This window comes from Falco cherrug, chromosome 5, assembly GCF_023634085.1.
Source record: "Falco cherrug isolate bFalChe1 chromosome 5, bFalChe1.pri, whole genome shotgun sequence".
NCBI classification, from domain to species: Eukaryota; Metazoa; Chordata; class Aves; order Falconiformes; family Falconidae; genus Falco; species Falco cherrug.
In genome coordinates, this window is record NC_073701.1 from 25,673,964 (window position 1) to 25,686,936 (window position 12,973).

At 41.8% G+C, this 12,973-nt stretch overlaps 1 protein-coding gene across 4 annotated transcripts in view; it reads right to left on the reverse strand.

Annotated features, from left to right (window-relative positions):
• DENND5B (DENN domain containing 5B) overlaps positions 1 to 12,973 on the reverse strand; it is a 118,983-nt gene that overhangs the window by 34,541 nt on the left and 71,469 nt on the right. For all 4 annotated transcript variants that reach the window (XM_055711740.1, XM_055711738.1, XM_055711742.1 and 1 more), the window contains 4 exons: positions 10,117 to 10,304; positions 6,156 to 6,692; positions 4,571 to 4,802; positions 2,322 to 2,472 (listed from right to left, as the gene is read on the reverse strand). In XM_055711740.1, coding sequence (XP_055567715.1) covers positions 2,322 to 2,472; positions 4,571 to 4,802; positions 6,156 to 6,692; positions 10,117 to 10,304 — 1,108 coding nt within the window. The remainder of the gene's footprint in view (positions 1 to 2,321; positions 2,473 to 4,570; positions 4,803 to 6,155; positions 6,693 to 10,116; positions 10,305 to 12,973) is intronic.

A 12,973-nucleotide genomic window follows, 5' to 3' on the forward strand; every position in this document is an offset into this window, starting at 1 on the left:
GATACAGGAAGGGAATAGCTAGATAACATTATGAGCTCTAGTTGTATATTTGTTAGTTTATCTGCCCAGAAAGGGAAGCAATAAAGATCTGATTGCTGGCCAGCAAGGACAGTTTTTCATTAAAACAGCTCTGATTTGTTTATTTGCTACTGTCCTGCAACGACTGACTGTAACATTGGAATGATTTTTATTTTCTTCCTTGTTTTCCCCCACAAATAAACTTCCTTGCAACATTCAGGACAAAGTTTGCTATGTAGAACTGAACTCTGCAAAAACAATTCTCATCTGCACAGCAATATCCTTTGCATTAACTTTATGAACACACAAAACAGCTACATTTGAAGTGCCTGGGAACGTAGCTAAAATGTTCTCTTCCCCCCTACGCAAAGGCCCAGTCCCATATGCAAGTATAACATATTGCCAAGAAGCACACACTAGGAAAAGCAAATTAATGGAATGCTATACTTCCACTGATTTTTGTGATCAAAAGAATTATGCTGTATTTGCAGAGAGCATGAAAAGGCTATCTGTTTTATACGTGGGTGTAAATTCAGCAGAATTAGACGTCTAAATGAGACAGAAAGGAAGTCCTCTCAGCTGCTCACATAAAAAGCCAGAAAGCAGAAAGATATAAACAGATGGTCTTGAGATTTTCCAATTACAGACCTTTTTGGCAATATACAGCTGGAGGTATTCCAAGCATTTGTCACTTTGACACCGCTTTGTGGTAAGTAATGGGATTCTGGTACTTATAAATTCTGAAACATGCTGCAATTTGAAGACCAAATCCAGCTATTGAAATCAAAATTATCACTCAAGGAGTTAAAAGCCACATTTTAGAATAGGTACCACTCTAACAGAAGCATCTCAAATGGCATAAAGAAAACGATTTTTAATTTGATGCTTATTCATAGATTCACCAAGATTCTGCAATAGAGCCAGAGGATATCAGCAACTTTGAGCAGGCTGGGCATGATCACACTGCTGCTGATGCTAAAACTGAAACCTGTCAGAAGGATAAGAGGCAGACTGCTAAACACAGCATCCCAGAAGATGAAGAAATCCTCCATCCTTCAGGGAAGCATTAACTGTAAACTTTTGTCTTCTGTTTGCAAGAACACTGCAAACCACGGAACTTTGAAATACACGTTCTTCCTTTTGGTTGGGTTTTTAAAATTTCTTTTAAAGAACTGCAATTCTTTAAACATTCAATGCTTAAGGATGTCTTATTTTGTCATTTGCAAGTCTTATTGCTAGTAGGTTATTAAAAAGGGATTAGTTAGCACTGGGATGCACAAAATGTGTATAAATAGAATTGAGTGGGCACCTCATACAGGAGCTGAGAGCAGTGTGTGTGCGTGCACATGTCTAAAATGAGAGCTAGCTTTAGCATTTGGACAATTGGAGCTCTTGGAACTCTCAGATTTATCTGTGTTCCCACATTTTGACCTACCACAGCAGCTAGCAGTGAGGACTTGAGATAATAATTCCATGAAGTAGCAATCACTGATGCACAAATCTTCCATTTTTGAAGGGGAGAACCCCCCCACCCCCAATCCTGTTTTTTGGGGGGAAGAAATTAAAAAGTAACTTACAGCATTTAGTTTATATTATAACTGTATAAAAGCATAGTGTATTAGTACTCCAGGTTCTCATTTCACATTAGGTAAATTAACTATGTAATGACATGCTCAATCCTACAGCTATAGGTATTACTACCTTCATATTGAAGTGCACTACAGAACCTTATCAGACTCAGAAGAGAAACCCAGGTACAGAACCACATACTTTCCACCCTCACCAAGCTATTCTTCCAGGTTATTCCAATGTGAAAACTGAAAGAGAGCTATAAAAATGATTGTGTTATATAATAAAAGCTAAGAAAAGAGAGGAACAGAGTAGGCATAACTTCGTTACGCACAATGATGTGGAGATTTCAATACCAAAATTTGTTTCAGAATCTGAATTTTGGCTCAGGTTTCCAGATTATCCTATTCAGTGCAAAACAGGGAAGAAATTAATTTTAGATTTATTATGGCAATGATACAACTATAAATACATACGAAAAGACACAATACTCACCACTCAATGGAAAACATTACTGAGGAATCTTCCCAAAACCAGTCCTAATGCTTTCTAACATAATGAAAAACATGGCTATAAATTAAAAAATTGCAGCCCATACAAACCAGGAATGGAAAGAGTTGCTAGGGTTTATTAGATTGGTTAGCAGCAATCCAAACTTAGGACTTCTGTCCAATGATGTGAATCTTTACACGAGAAACCTGCTTTCAAATCTAGAAAATAAAACCTGGGCTTACTTGTTATTGGTGGGTCCCGTTGCCAAGACATCCGATTGCAACTTCGGGAAAAATCCTTGTTCATATTTCCCCTGGCCAATCTTCATATCAAGTAAGTGTGGGTGGATAGCTGTGTGATCAATCTTCATGAGCCGCTGCTCGATGGATTGGGCTGCAAGTTACAGTCACAGGTGATCACCTGCGTTAGCGATACATCTGAAGACATATGCTGTGACAACAGAAGCGGTCATGCTCCTATCCCTGAAAACACTCTAAAAAGTTCAATAGTGACTAGTGACTTTAGATTCAGAAAACTGTCACTTACAGAAGTGAGGAAACATCTGTGCTATTGTTTTGTTATTTTGCTTTTAGTTTCTTCATCCAACACAGCTAGCACTGGCACAAGCACGTTAGCTGTTAAGCAAGCAGGTGTTTACAGAAGCCTACGAGATGCGTTATGAGTTAACAAGAGCAGTGCAATCTTTCCCTGCAATTCAGTGTTTGGTTTTAACCCTCCTTCAGCAGACTGGAGACCTCTGAGGCCAGCTGCAACTCTGTGGGGTCGGGCACCTCACTTTGCCCCAGGCACATCTCCCTGGGCAGACCCATAGGGGTGATACCCGAGTTTTGCAAATAGCTGGCACCTATTATAATGGTCCTCCACCTGAAATTAGATATGCCATTATGGGATGACAGGCTTTCAAAAACCATAGCTAACTGTGGCAAGGCCTAAGCAGCACCAGGAAGATGAACAGATGCTTGGAAACAGGGGACGGTATGGCAAGACCAGAGAGGGCTCCCCGGGAATCTCGGCTCCGCTGAGATAATGTGGTTCAGTCATTTGCTACAAGGACCTGAGGATTTCATCTCCGATCTCGAGCAGGATGAAAATAAAATCTGTCACCCTCTCAACATTGAGTCAGATGCACTGTGAGGGGAAGGGGAAAGGAGGTGTATGGGGGAAATCAGCATTTATTAGCAACTTAAATATTCAATTTTTGAATAAAAAATTCAATCCATTACTGGGCAGGCCCATTCTTTTCAGCATATCACAAGTGAATAAATATGCAAAATGCAGAAACTAAATCCATTTTTCATTTGTCAAGAACAACACAGAACTCATTTCCTGTTTTAGAAAACTGTGATGGGAATGAAACTGTTATAAGATTTACATATACTACCACCAGAAACTAAGCAGCTTTCCCCTCTAAAGAAGCAAATAACTTCACAGGCTTTTATTTTGGAGAAAAGGACCGGGCAGTGTGGGGTCAGAGGGTTTGAAGGGTTCTGAAAATAGACGGTTAAACAAACAGGTGCTGGATCAGTGCTAGGGTCACATATAGTGTGAACGGGAAATATGAAGTAAAGTTGATATTACTATCAGTTTGCTGCTTTTCACAAGATAGAAAATGAGGTTCCGGTGCCACAATATCTACCAAAACTAGACGCTGAATAGACAGCCGACCTGCAAATTAGAATTGGTTTTAGATAGAAAAAGTTAAGCAGACACAGGATTTTTATTTCTGCCATATTTGTATCAAGTAAAACACTCTGAAGGAATTAAACAAAAAAAAGCCATGAGAAATGTGTTTGCCCCAGTTCATTAATATGTGTCCCAACAAATTTAAGAATATAATTTCCCTGTATTGCTTGGAAAAGAAACAAATACTTGCACAGTAAGGAACTCAAGTATAATTTGAAAATGCCTCCTGTGACTGTAATGCAAAAAAATCCAAATCTTCAGTACACGGCGTTCATTAACTCTGAGCAACTATTGCTGGAGCTACTAAATATGCCACACAGGATTATGTCCTCGGCATCCCCCGCTGCTCTAACCAAATGACATAAGGCAAAAAAAGGTCTTTTTACGGGAAGAGGGAGGCAAGGCCAGTGGAGCAGACACCAGGGCTCAGCTCCTCAGTGTGGCTGGCGGTGGTCCCACCACCACAGTGCAGGAAAGCTCTCCTGGCAATGGAAGAGTAGCTGCCTGAAATGAGAAATGGTGAGCGAGCCCAGCTCTGTGGTTTGGTTTGTGTTTATTAAAGGCACTAGCCTAGGAGAGCTCGAAGGGAAGGTAAAGGCACCTGCTGGTTTTGGTGTTTAAAAGCATACTGAAGTTTTTGCCTAGGGAAAATAAGGACACTGCTGAGTCCTCCTCAGGTAGCTCTGGGGCTTCCTCACCAGCTGCAGTGCTCAGATGACTGAGGGCCTATATTTCTTTGCGGCTGACATTGTTCTTTTGAATATTTTACTAGCCTGTCTGAACGTACCTGCTTCTTTCAAAGTGCTGCATTTCTGATAGTTGGATGTCCGCAGTGCAGGGGCCCTTACATTATACAGCCTTATTTTCTCAATTCGGGAGTCAAAAACTCGCAGAAAAGGGTCCTTCTCTTCCCACTGGGAGATTATCTTATTGTCTATGAAGGTTGCGAACATCTGTGTTTCGATGAAGTGTGAAAGGAATGGGAGGTAAGGCTCAGGTTGGTCCGAAAGGAAGGAAGCCTGAAATACAGAACAGCTCATTAGTGCCACGTTCCCACCCGACATTGACACAATGAGCCATCCTCTGGCAGAGAACCGACCCAGCAGCCAACAGGAAGGCTTGGACAAGGCTTCCCCACCACAAAAACAGCTCTCAGAGAGATGTGAATCTGTCTATGAAGGGGCCTGGTTTGGGGGTCGCGTATTTGGTCCACAAGTGTGAGAAATAAGCAGTCGGGAAGGGTTTGTGACAGCTACGGTAAAGGGAATATGAAGTTACTGTGCTGCCAGCTTTTTCAAAGTAGCCTAGCAGCTACCGCCTGCAGGAACAAGCCCCGTGCAACCCACAGCAGACCACCACCACGTGTACCCACTTGGGACTTCTGGTCTGCGCATCCCTGCTGGGAACCAGATTGCTTATTAAGGTGTCATACATAAAGGGGTGTACAGTGCTCTTCAGCTAATGCTCTTTTGTGAAATTACTCAGGGCAATTAGTAATGAATTTCCAATTTAAACTGAGTGTGTGTGCCTAAGTCTCTAACTGAGCTTTGGAAACCCTAACCTTAACAGCCCATTTCATTGTAAAAGTACTAGCAGAGATTGCCTAAATGACCCCTTCCTGTTGAATGCTGCACAGCTCGGTCCCTGAATACAAACATGACCAATAAAAGGCATGGCAGCATTTTTTTTATCTGACTCAGATCAATATTTACTCTGTTTCTGACTCTTCATCCTTCTACCATTCTTGTTAGAGAAGGACTTGTATCTGAAAAAGCTGATGGCTAAGAACGCTATCTACTTTGCAGAGTCACTTGGAAATAATAACTGTGCAAGCATCCCAACATTTCTCATTCCTTTTCTAGCCTACAGTCTCTATTTCCCCATTTATAATCTCAGCTTCCTTTTCATGGGACTCCTCTGCCATAACGATGTGATAGCCTTCTGCAGAATAATACTAGCCATTAACAAAAAGTTCTACTGTGATATTAGGAAACAAGAAAAACCAGATTTATGTTTTGACTTATGTGTGCACCTCTCCTCTCAGCAAACAAAAAAGAAAAGAAAGTAAAAAAAAGTCACTTTCCATTGCTATCCTTCCCCCAAACCCACGGGAGAACCCTCACCAGCTAGGCAGAAGCCAGCCAGCTTGGTTCGTACAAGCCAGGTTGGCTCTGACCACCTTGGTGGATCTGCATCAATTTACTTTGGCAGGCGATCTGACCCTGCCTAATCAAAACGGACAAATCTCTCAGTGAGGCAGATGAAGAACGGTGGATTAAAGAGTACCTAGGCTACATATATGTAATATAGCCATTCTCCCTCCCTCCCAAAAGCACTTTCAGATGGAAAAATGAATAGGCAGCTATCTTTACTTTGTCAAAGTTTTGCATTTGTTCCCTGTTTGTCAGCCATGACTCCATATCGGGGGCAGCCTGAATGACGAAAGCCTCGTAGTCTGCAAACATCTGTGTGAAGCGGTTGGCGAAAACCTCACGGAGCTGCACGTTCAGTTTGTAGTCCCTCAGTTCCACCTCCTCACATGGCAACTTCCCATCCTTATCCTTCTCCACGAGGGGAGCCGTGATGGTCATTTTTTCCATTGTCACGCCCGTTCTTTTGGCGAGGGCCTGCAAGCGGGCGATCGTCTCGTTGCCTTTCAGCAGCTCGTACATGTTGAAGGCATTGCTGGGGATGTTCCCATTCTTCTTGTCGTTCACCAAGTCACTAAGGACCAGGTTCTTGAGTTTGGTGGCACTGTTGCTGCAGTGCAGGTTACCCTCTGGTGGGATCCCAAACTGCAGGAGAACCTCAGAGATTTCCTGGATAAACTCCAGCTTGTTGGGGAACTGGGGGAACTCCTCTGGTAGTTCGATGAAATGGTTATCAATGTCTACAAAGCACAAATTTGCCTGAAATACAAAGAAAAAATTCAACATGGACGCTCAGCACTGAATTGGCTCCTCTGCTAAGTAGTCCTATTTTCCTAGGGTGTTTCCAGACAGAAGGGTAAGACTTTACAGGAGACTTTAGCTGTGTTGACTAGCCTATGACATTTCAGACTTCAGTAAAGCTGAGTGCAATGATTTAATGAATAAATCAAGCCTCCTGCCCTCTCCTGTTTCCCCAGGACTTGCAAATCCTCAGCTTCCCACTACAAAGAATTGATATCCCCTCCCAGACCAGCCAAGGACACACCAGCAAGCAGGATGTGCAGCACCACTTCTCAGCCCACATAAGTACTGTTTGTGTGAATTACTGCATTTCAAGGGCATGTTTATTTTACCAGGATCCAACTGCAAGAAGCCTCTGTAGCCATACTATCAAGGAACGAGATGTTCAGTGAGAAAGATGACACTGTTACAAGCAAAACCACAAAAGAGGGTCCCATGCAAATCCTTTGGGATCATGCCTGAGCATAGCTTGTCCACTGGAGGTTAACCCTACTCCCCCTTACCCCTCGTTTCTGTGGAGGCTTTTAATCTTGGCAATTCCTCTGCCTGAGATTTAAACAGCGTGCTCTTAGACAGCTTTGTTATGAATGGAGATGGATCTCAGCCCATGAGATTAAAGCTAAGTGAAGACATGAATCTAGCAGAGCAGATACTTTTACTAAGAAATAGTCAATGGGAGGGTGGAAGAATCCTACATAAAAATTAATTACACTGCAAATGCACCCTCAGGAATAATAGCAGCATGAAAAACAGTAATCGATCTTTTCTGAACCACGGCTTACATCTGAAATTCACTCTCTGAGTGCACTGTGCTGAATAAAATCTTAAACCAGGTCAGATTCCCAAGGTGCTGAGCCCTGACAGGTTTTACCCTGGCATAAAGCTGCAGAACAGGAGATGCAGAAATCCACAGGGCAACAGCAGCGCCAGCAGCAGCAGCAGGTCTTTGTTAGCCTGACTTGGCCATCAGCACAACTCCTCTGCCTTCTCCAAGGCACTTTTACTGTTTTCTACTTCTCACCAAACACGACATTTTTGTCACCAAACCAACTAATCTTCAGAATATGCTAACAGAAAGGACTTTTCCTCCTTTTCTGAGGAGGTTATTTTTCAGCAGAACAATATATTCCACAGCAAACACTGTTATCGGATGTTTCAGGGACGTTTGACATGAATCACCTTTCACATAGATACTTTAAAGGGTATTAGGACTCATTTAGTTAAGCAGAAATGTCCCTTCAGCTCACTTTTCCACAATAAATTTGGACTGTACAAAGAAAAGCATTTCTTCATAAAAAACAATTTGCTTTACTTAACCATACAGCTACTAAAGAGTTGTGCTATGTGTTGGTACGGTTCTTTAGCTCAAGGACTGTCTTCTTATCTATCAATATTTCATTTCAAAGGCTTTTTAATTTCAGCTCTGCATATCATTTACAAAATTTGAAAAATGAGATTGCGATTCAAAAAACCCTTGGGGAATTGGTCTCACTTCTCTCTTCAAAAACATCTGATGATTAAAGTTAATGCAGAGAGATTAGTAACCTTAAGACAGCATGATGGCCAGTTGTTAGAATTTTTATCTCTAACAAACAAATGGTTTATATTTAGAGAAGAGCTTGAAAAGCTAGCCCCTGGCCTGAACAATAAAGGAACGCTAAAGCAAACAGTGCTTCATCACTGCTTGCACATTGAAGGATATTCTGGTTTTAATTGTCTATAGGAATTTGAGATTCAAGATCTTCCTGGTTCAATACCCCTTCTTTCTTTCCCTCACCCACAGTTACTGGACCTGTGCTGTTCATAAATGCTGATATTTTTCACTTGTTTGTTAAACATCATAATGGGAGGGGGGCCAATTTCCACCCCACTATTCCTTTTCCCTCACTGGTGATACTGAATTTGTTATTGCAGTGATGCTGCAAGCCTATTGCATTAAAATCTTAATTTAAGGAAAGTGACAGCTTAATCTGCTAACTAAAAGCATGTGACTAATAATTTTAAAAATCACAGTAATTACACAATATTAGCATGGTTTAACTGAAAAGCGTAGCTAGGTACCAGCTTTGTTTCCACACCAATGCAAATTTCATACAATTAATTTCATGTGATTGGGCCATTGCATTCATGAGGTAAGACCTGATTTGCACTGTTACATGCCACCGAGGCTAAGAATCAGTCACCTCCACCTAACACTTCAAATAGATCTCTATTAAAAACTGTATTATCCTTGCCCTGTGTTTACCCTTCCCCTTCCACATACCAACTCCTGCTCCTGCATACTCTCCTCTGCTGCTGCTCCCACCTGCCTTCTGTCAGAGCACCTATTTGCAAGCCTTAGGGACTCTGCCTCCAGGAGAGGTCTCCAGATGGAGCTGAGCACGGTGCTGCCACTGTCACGAGATGTTACAGCCACACAAACAGTTATTCTTAGGGTTCCCATGGATTTTAAGAAGAAAGCCAAGTTAAAAAGCATGGCATGCTCAAGAGACAGGTCCAGCCACCATCTCAAGTGCAGACAGGCTAGCCATAGCCCAAAGACTTTGCAATACAGAGAGTGGTCAGTGGCCAGGTTAAAATGCGAAGCAGTTCTAATCATCTTGGTCAAATTTTGAGGGGAAAAGCTTCCATTTCATTCTCTAACACCAGTGATTTTAACACCTAGATTAGGACAACCTTGCTTTCCCTTTTTTCTCTGTGGAAAGAATTGATAGACCAGGAAAAGTTTTCCCTTCCCATTGCACAGGACAGAAGATCTTCAAAAGACTATCGTTGGAGTGAGTCAATATTTTGAAAGTACACATGCGTGTATGCCTCTAAGTGGTTTGCAGGCACAGTATTAATGCAAATCTGGTTCGTTTGAGGCCAGGATGCTGGTCTAGTAATAAGACCTCAACCCAGCAAGGAACACACAGGCTCACCCGAGGGTGAGATGAGGCTGGAGGGATGGGGCACGCTTCTCAGCTGCAGCAGGAGGATGGGGACAGGTGACACCATCTAACAACTGCATCTGAGATCCGGATTCACAGGGACCATCCCCAAATGAAATGTTCTTTAGTTCTGTCAATAGGACTGTGACACTCACAAAGGGTTAACAAAACCTGGTGAAGCGTGTGATGCAGGGAAAGCAGAGAAACTTTCAGCATCACAGCAAGAAGCAGAAGAAGCATTTAGAAATCTACATAATTAGCGGTACTCATTAAAGTCAGAAATGGGCCAAGAAGGGCTGCGGAAACCTCCTCTGCCCTCTCACCCCTCCTGGCAAGCGGTCTTCACAGTGCCACAAAAGCCTCCTAACACCAGGCATGGCACTTTCCAGCAGACATTCACGAAAATATTAGTAACATGTTCCAGAGTAACAACCCCAAAGGTGGAGACTGACCTCCTGAGGCAGCTCCAGCTTGGAGCGGTCAGTTCCCTCCTTGGACTGCAGCCCCATCAGGTAGGGAACAGGAGCATCCAGAAAATGCAGGAGAGAGGCAGGAAGGATGGGGACATACACATGCTGCCACTGAAAAGGGAACAGCAGCGTTGTAATCCCCTCTGCCACCGTCATCAGACGCTGATAATCTGGACAAGGAGAAAGAGAGAGAGAGACAAAATTATCTTTCTGTGTTTTGCTTTTGAAATCTGGTTGGTAAGGACATCAGTGACAAAACAAGACAGAATCCATGTTTATACAGTAAGATGTTCTTTTGAAAATAAGACAGTATTTAAAAACCTTAAACATTATTTAATTTATCAAAACTCATTACCCTTAGGAAGAAACTGCTGAGCATAAATATTCATATCTTATCTAGGTCTATTTCATTATTATTAAATTATTTTATTAAAAGGATACCAAAAGTTCTCTCTATAGTGCAGATAATACCATAAAAAGCATGTATTTTTCCAAGGAAAAGGAGGAGAAAGAAGTGAACATCGAGGAAACACTGTGGTTTCTTGTTTGCTCCTGCCTGTCTGCTTCTGCTCCACTTGCTAATACTCCTAAGGTTGAGTGTACTTTTCAAAAGACTCTTCTTGACCACATTATCAGCAGAAGTTTACACTCCCTAAGTGTTTAAAACCACTGCTTTTAAATAAAATCCAAACAGAAGCCTAACAGAAATCCAGTTCTCAAAAATATTCTGTACAGCTAGCGTATTTATATTGCATTATTTTCCCAAATTTGTGTTTAATCCACTAGTTCACTGCTTTGCAATGTTTTTCTTCATGCATTATCATGCATTATTTTTTAAATTAAAATTTAATTTAATTTGATCCAGCTGAGCTGCAAGAACATTTCAGAGTTTGGATAAGAGCAAATTGTTTCTCAAATATGCAGCTGGCGCGATGCAATACCACATCCAAGTTATTAATATAAATGAGGAAATCAAAATTTGAGAACACAAGTTTTTTAAAACAAAAAACTAAAAAAAACCACAAAACACAAGTTGGTATTAAAGAGATGGCCATTCCTACAGTGAATCTCAAACTGCAGACAATCCATCACAAAACAGGTAAAGACTGCTACTGCTGGGTGGTTGCTGCTGGTGAATGTGAAACCAGACGATTGCTTCTACTCCACACTAGAACAGCTTTTGCATTAATAACAATGCCCCCCAAATTTCTAAGAACATGGAAGTACTTAAACCCAAACTCCTTGGGAATCTAAATTTATCATGAAGAAGCAGCACATCTCATTTAACGGTAAAGACAGGAACACCAAAGCACAAGTTCTTAAGTGGCTTTGAACTTGCATGAGGTGTGGAGTCAGTTCCGACTCCCATCCTGGGCCCCCACTACTTGTGAAAGCTTCTTTTTGCTGTTTGCAAAAGGACTTGCTCCCCCAGCTTCAGTGCACAGTTACATCACCAGTAAGCAGCACGAGTGGCAGCAGGGATGTCTCCTCTGTGGCTGTACCCAAACCCAGTTCTCCTCTGTGCTAGGCAAGTCTCACAAGCTTTGGCTTGAGCAATGAAAAGATTTTCACTCTCACCAAGGCCAGACCCAGATCCTTGGCAACACTTGGGTTGTTGCTCATCCCTCCTAGCCCCTCTGCCCCACTCCATGAAATTAAAGATATATGTATGAACGCTCCAGTTATGAGCCAGGTAAGAAGGTTTTTTTCCTTTAACCCCACTGACTGCTTCTGCCTGCGTAGGAATCCAGCCTGGTCCACCCTGTCTCCTGAACAAGCCAGCCTGATACCCTGGCAGACATCAGCAACAGCAAAAGCACTGTCATCTGACGCTGCTCAGCTATTAAGAGGTCACTGGGAAGATGCACTTGAATAAATATGCAAATTAAAACAACAAATTGCATAACTTGTTCTCCTTCTTGCTAGCAACTCTCTGTGGAAAACCCACCTCGATCTGCAGAAGGTCAGCCAGCAGGGCAAAAATATTTTTCATCTTGTCTTACTAATAGCTAGTCACTCAACCTTCAACATGATTTTCATGCATACAAGTCAGTCTCAAGGTTACACCTCAAAACCATTCCCAGCTACAGATCAGCTATTTATGAATCTCTCCCTGTGCAACGGTCTATAATTATACACATCCACTGGCTGTCATGTTGAGGAGCACTTATACAAACTCACTTACAATACCTACTAGTGAAGCTTTGGTGTCTGAAAACTTTAAAGGTTAAAAAAACCTCCAAGTACAAAAGGTAGCATGTCTTAGTATGTGTGAGACAATTTCAAAGTCTGTTCTGATCTACACAGCCATGTAAAATAACAGGTCTTCACAGCATAGCTGCAAGTATCTTTTAGGATAAGGGATATTCGACTCTCAAAATCCACGCTGACTTTTTTTGATGCTGATAGTATTTAACATGGTCACTAGCGCAAGTTTTGTAATTAATTTACTATGAGGAAAGCTGTTTTTAAAAATAACCAAATTAATTGTTACCATCTAGCAATGCTTGTTAGCCATTAGCAGAGAGAAAAAACACATATGTCCACTGAAGAGAAGGATGTTCCCAGGTTCCTCCAGAAAAATCTGGAAATTGTTCTTTTGATATTTGTATAATGAAGGAAGAAACTCTGTTACTTACTTTTTATTTACTTTCAAGCCTGTACAAGGTTAGACACCTATTCTGTAAGGCATAAAGTCTTCTTTGATGGAGAGATTCTTTGAAGGAAGCTTATGTGGCTACTGAGGACAGAAACAAGGGATTTCTCCATTTCCCCAAACCAGAGAGAGAAAAACCAGAGGCAGAACACAAAACCAGGACTGAAGGAAAGAATGGAAGGG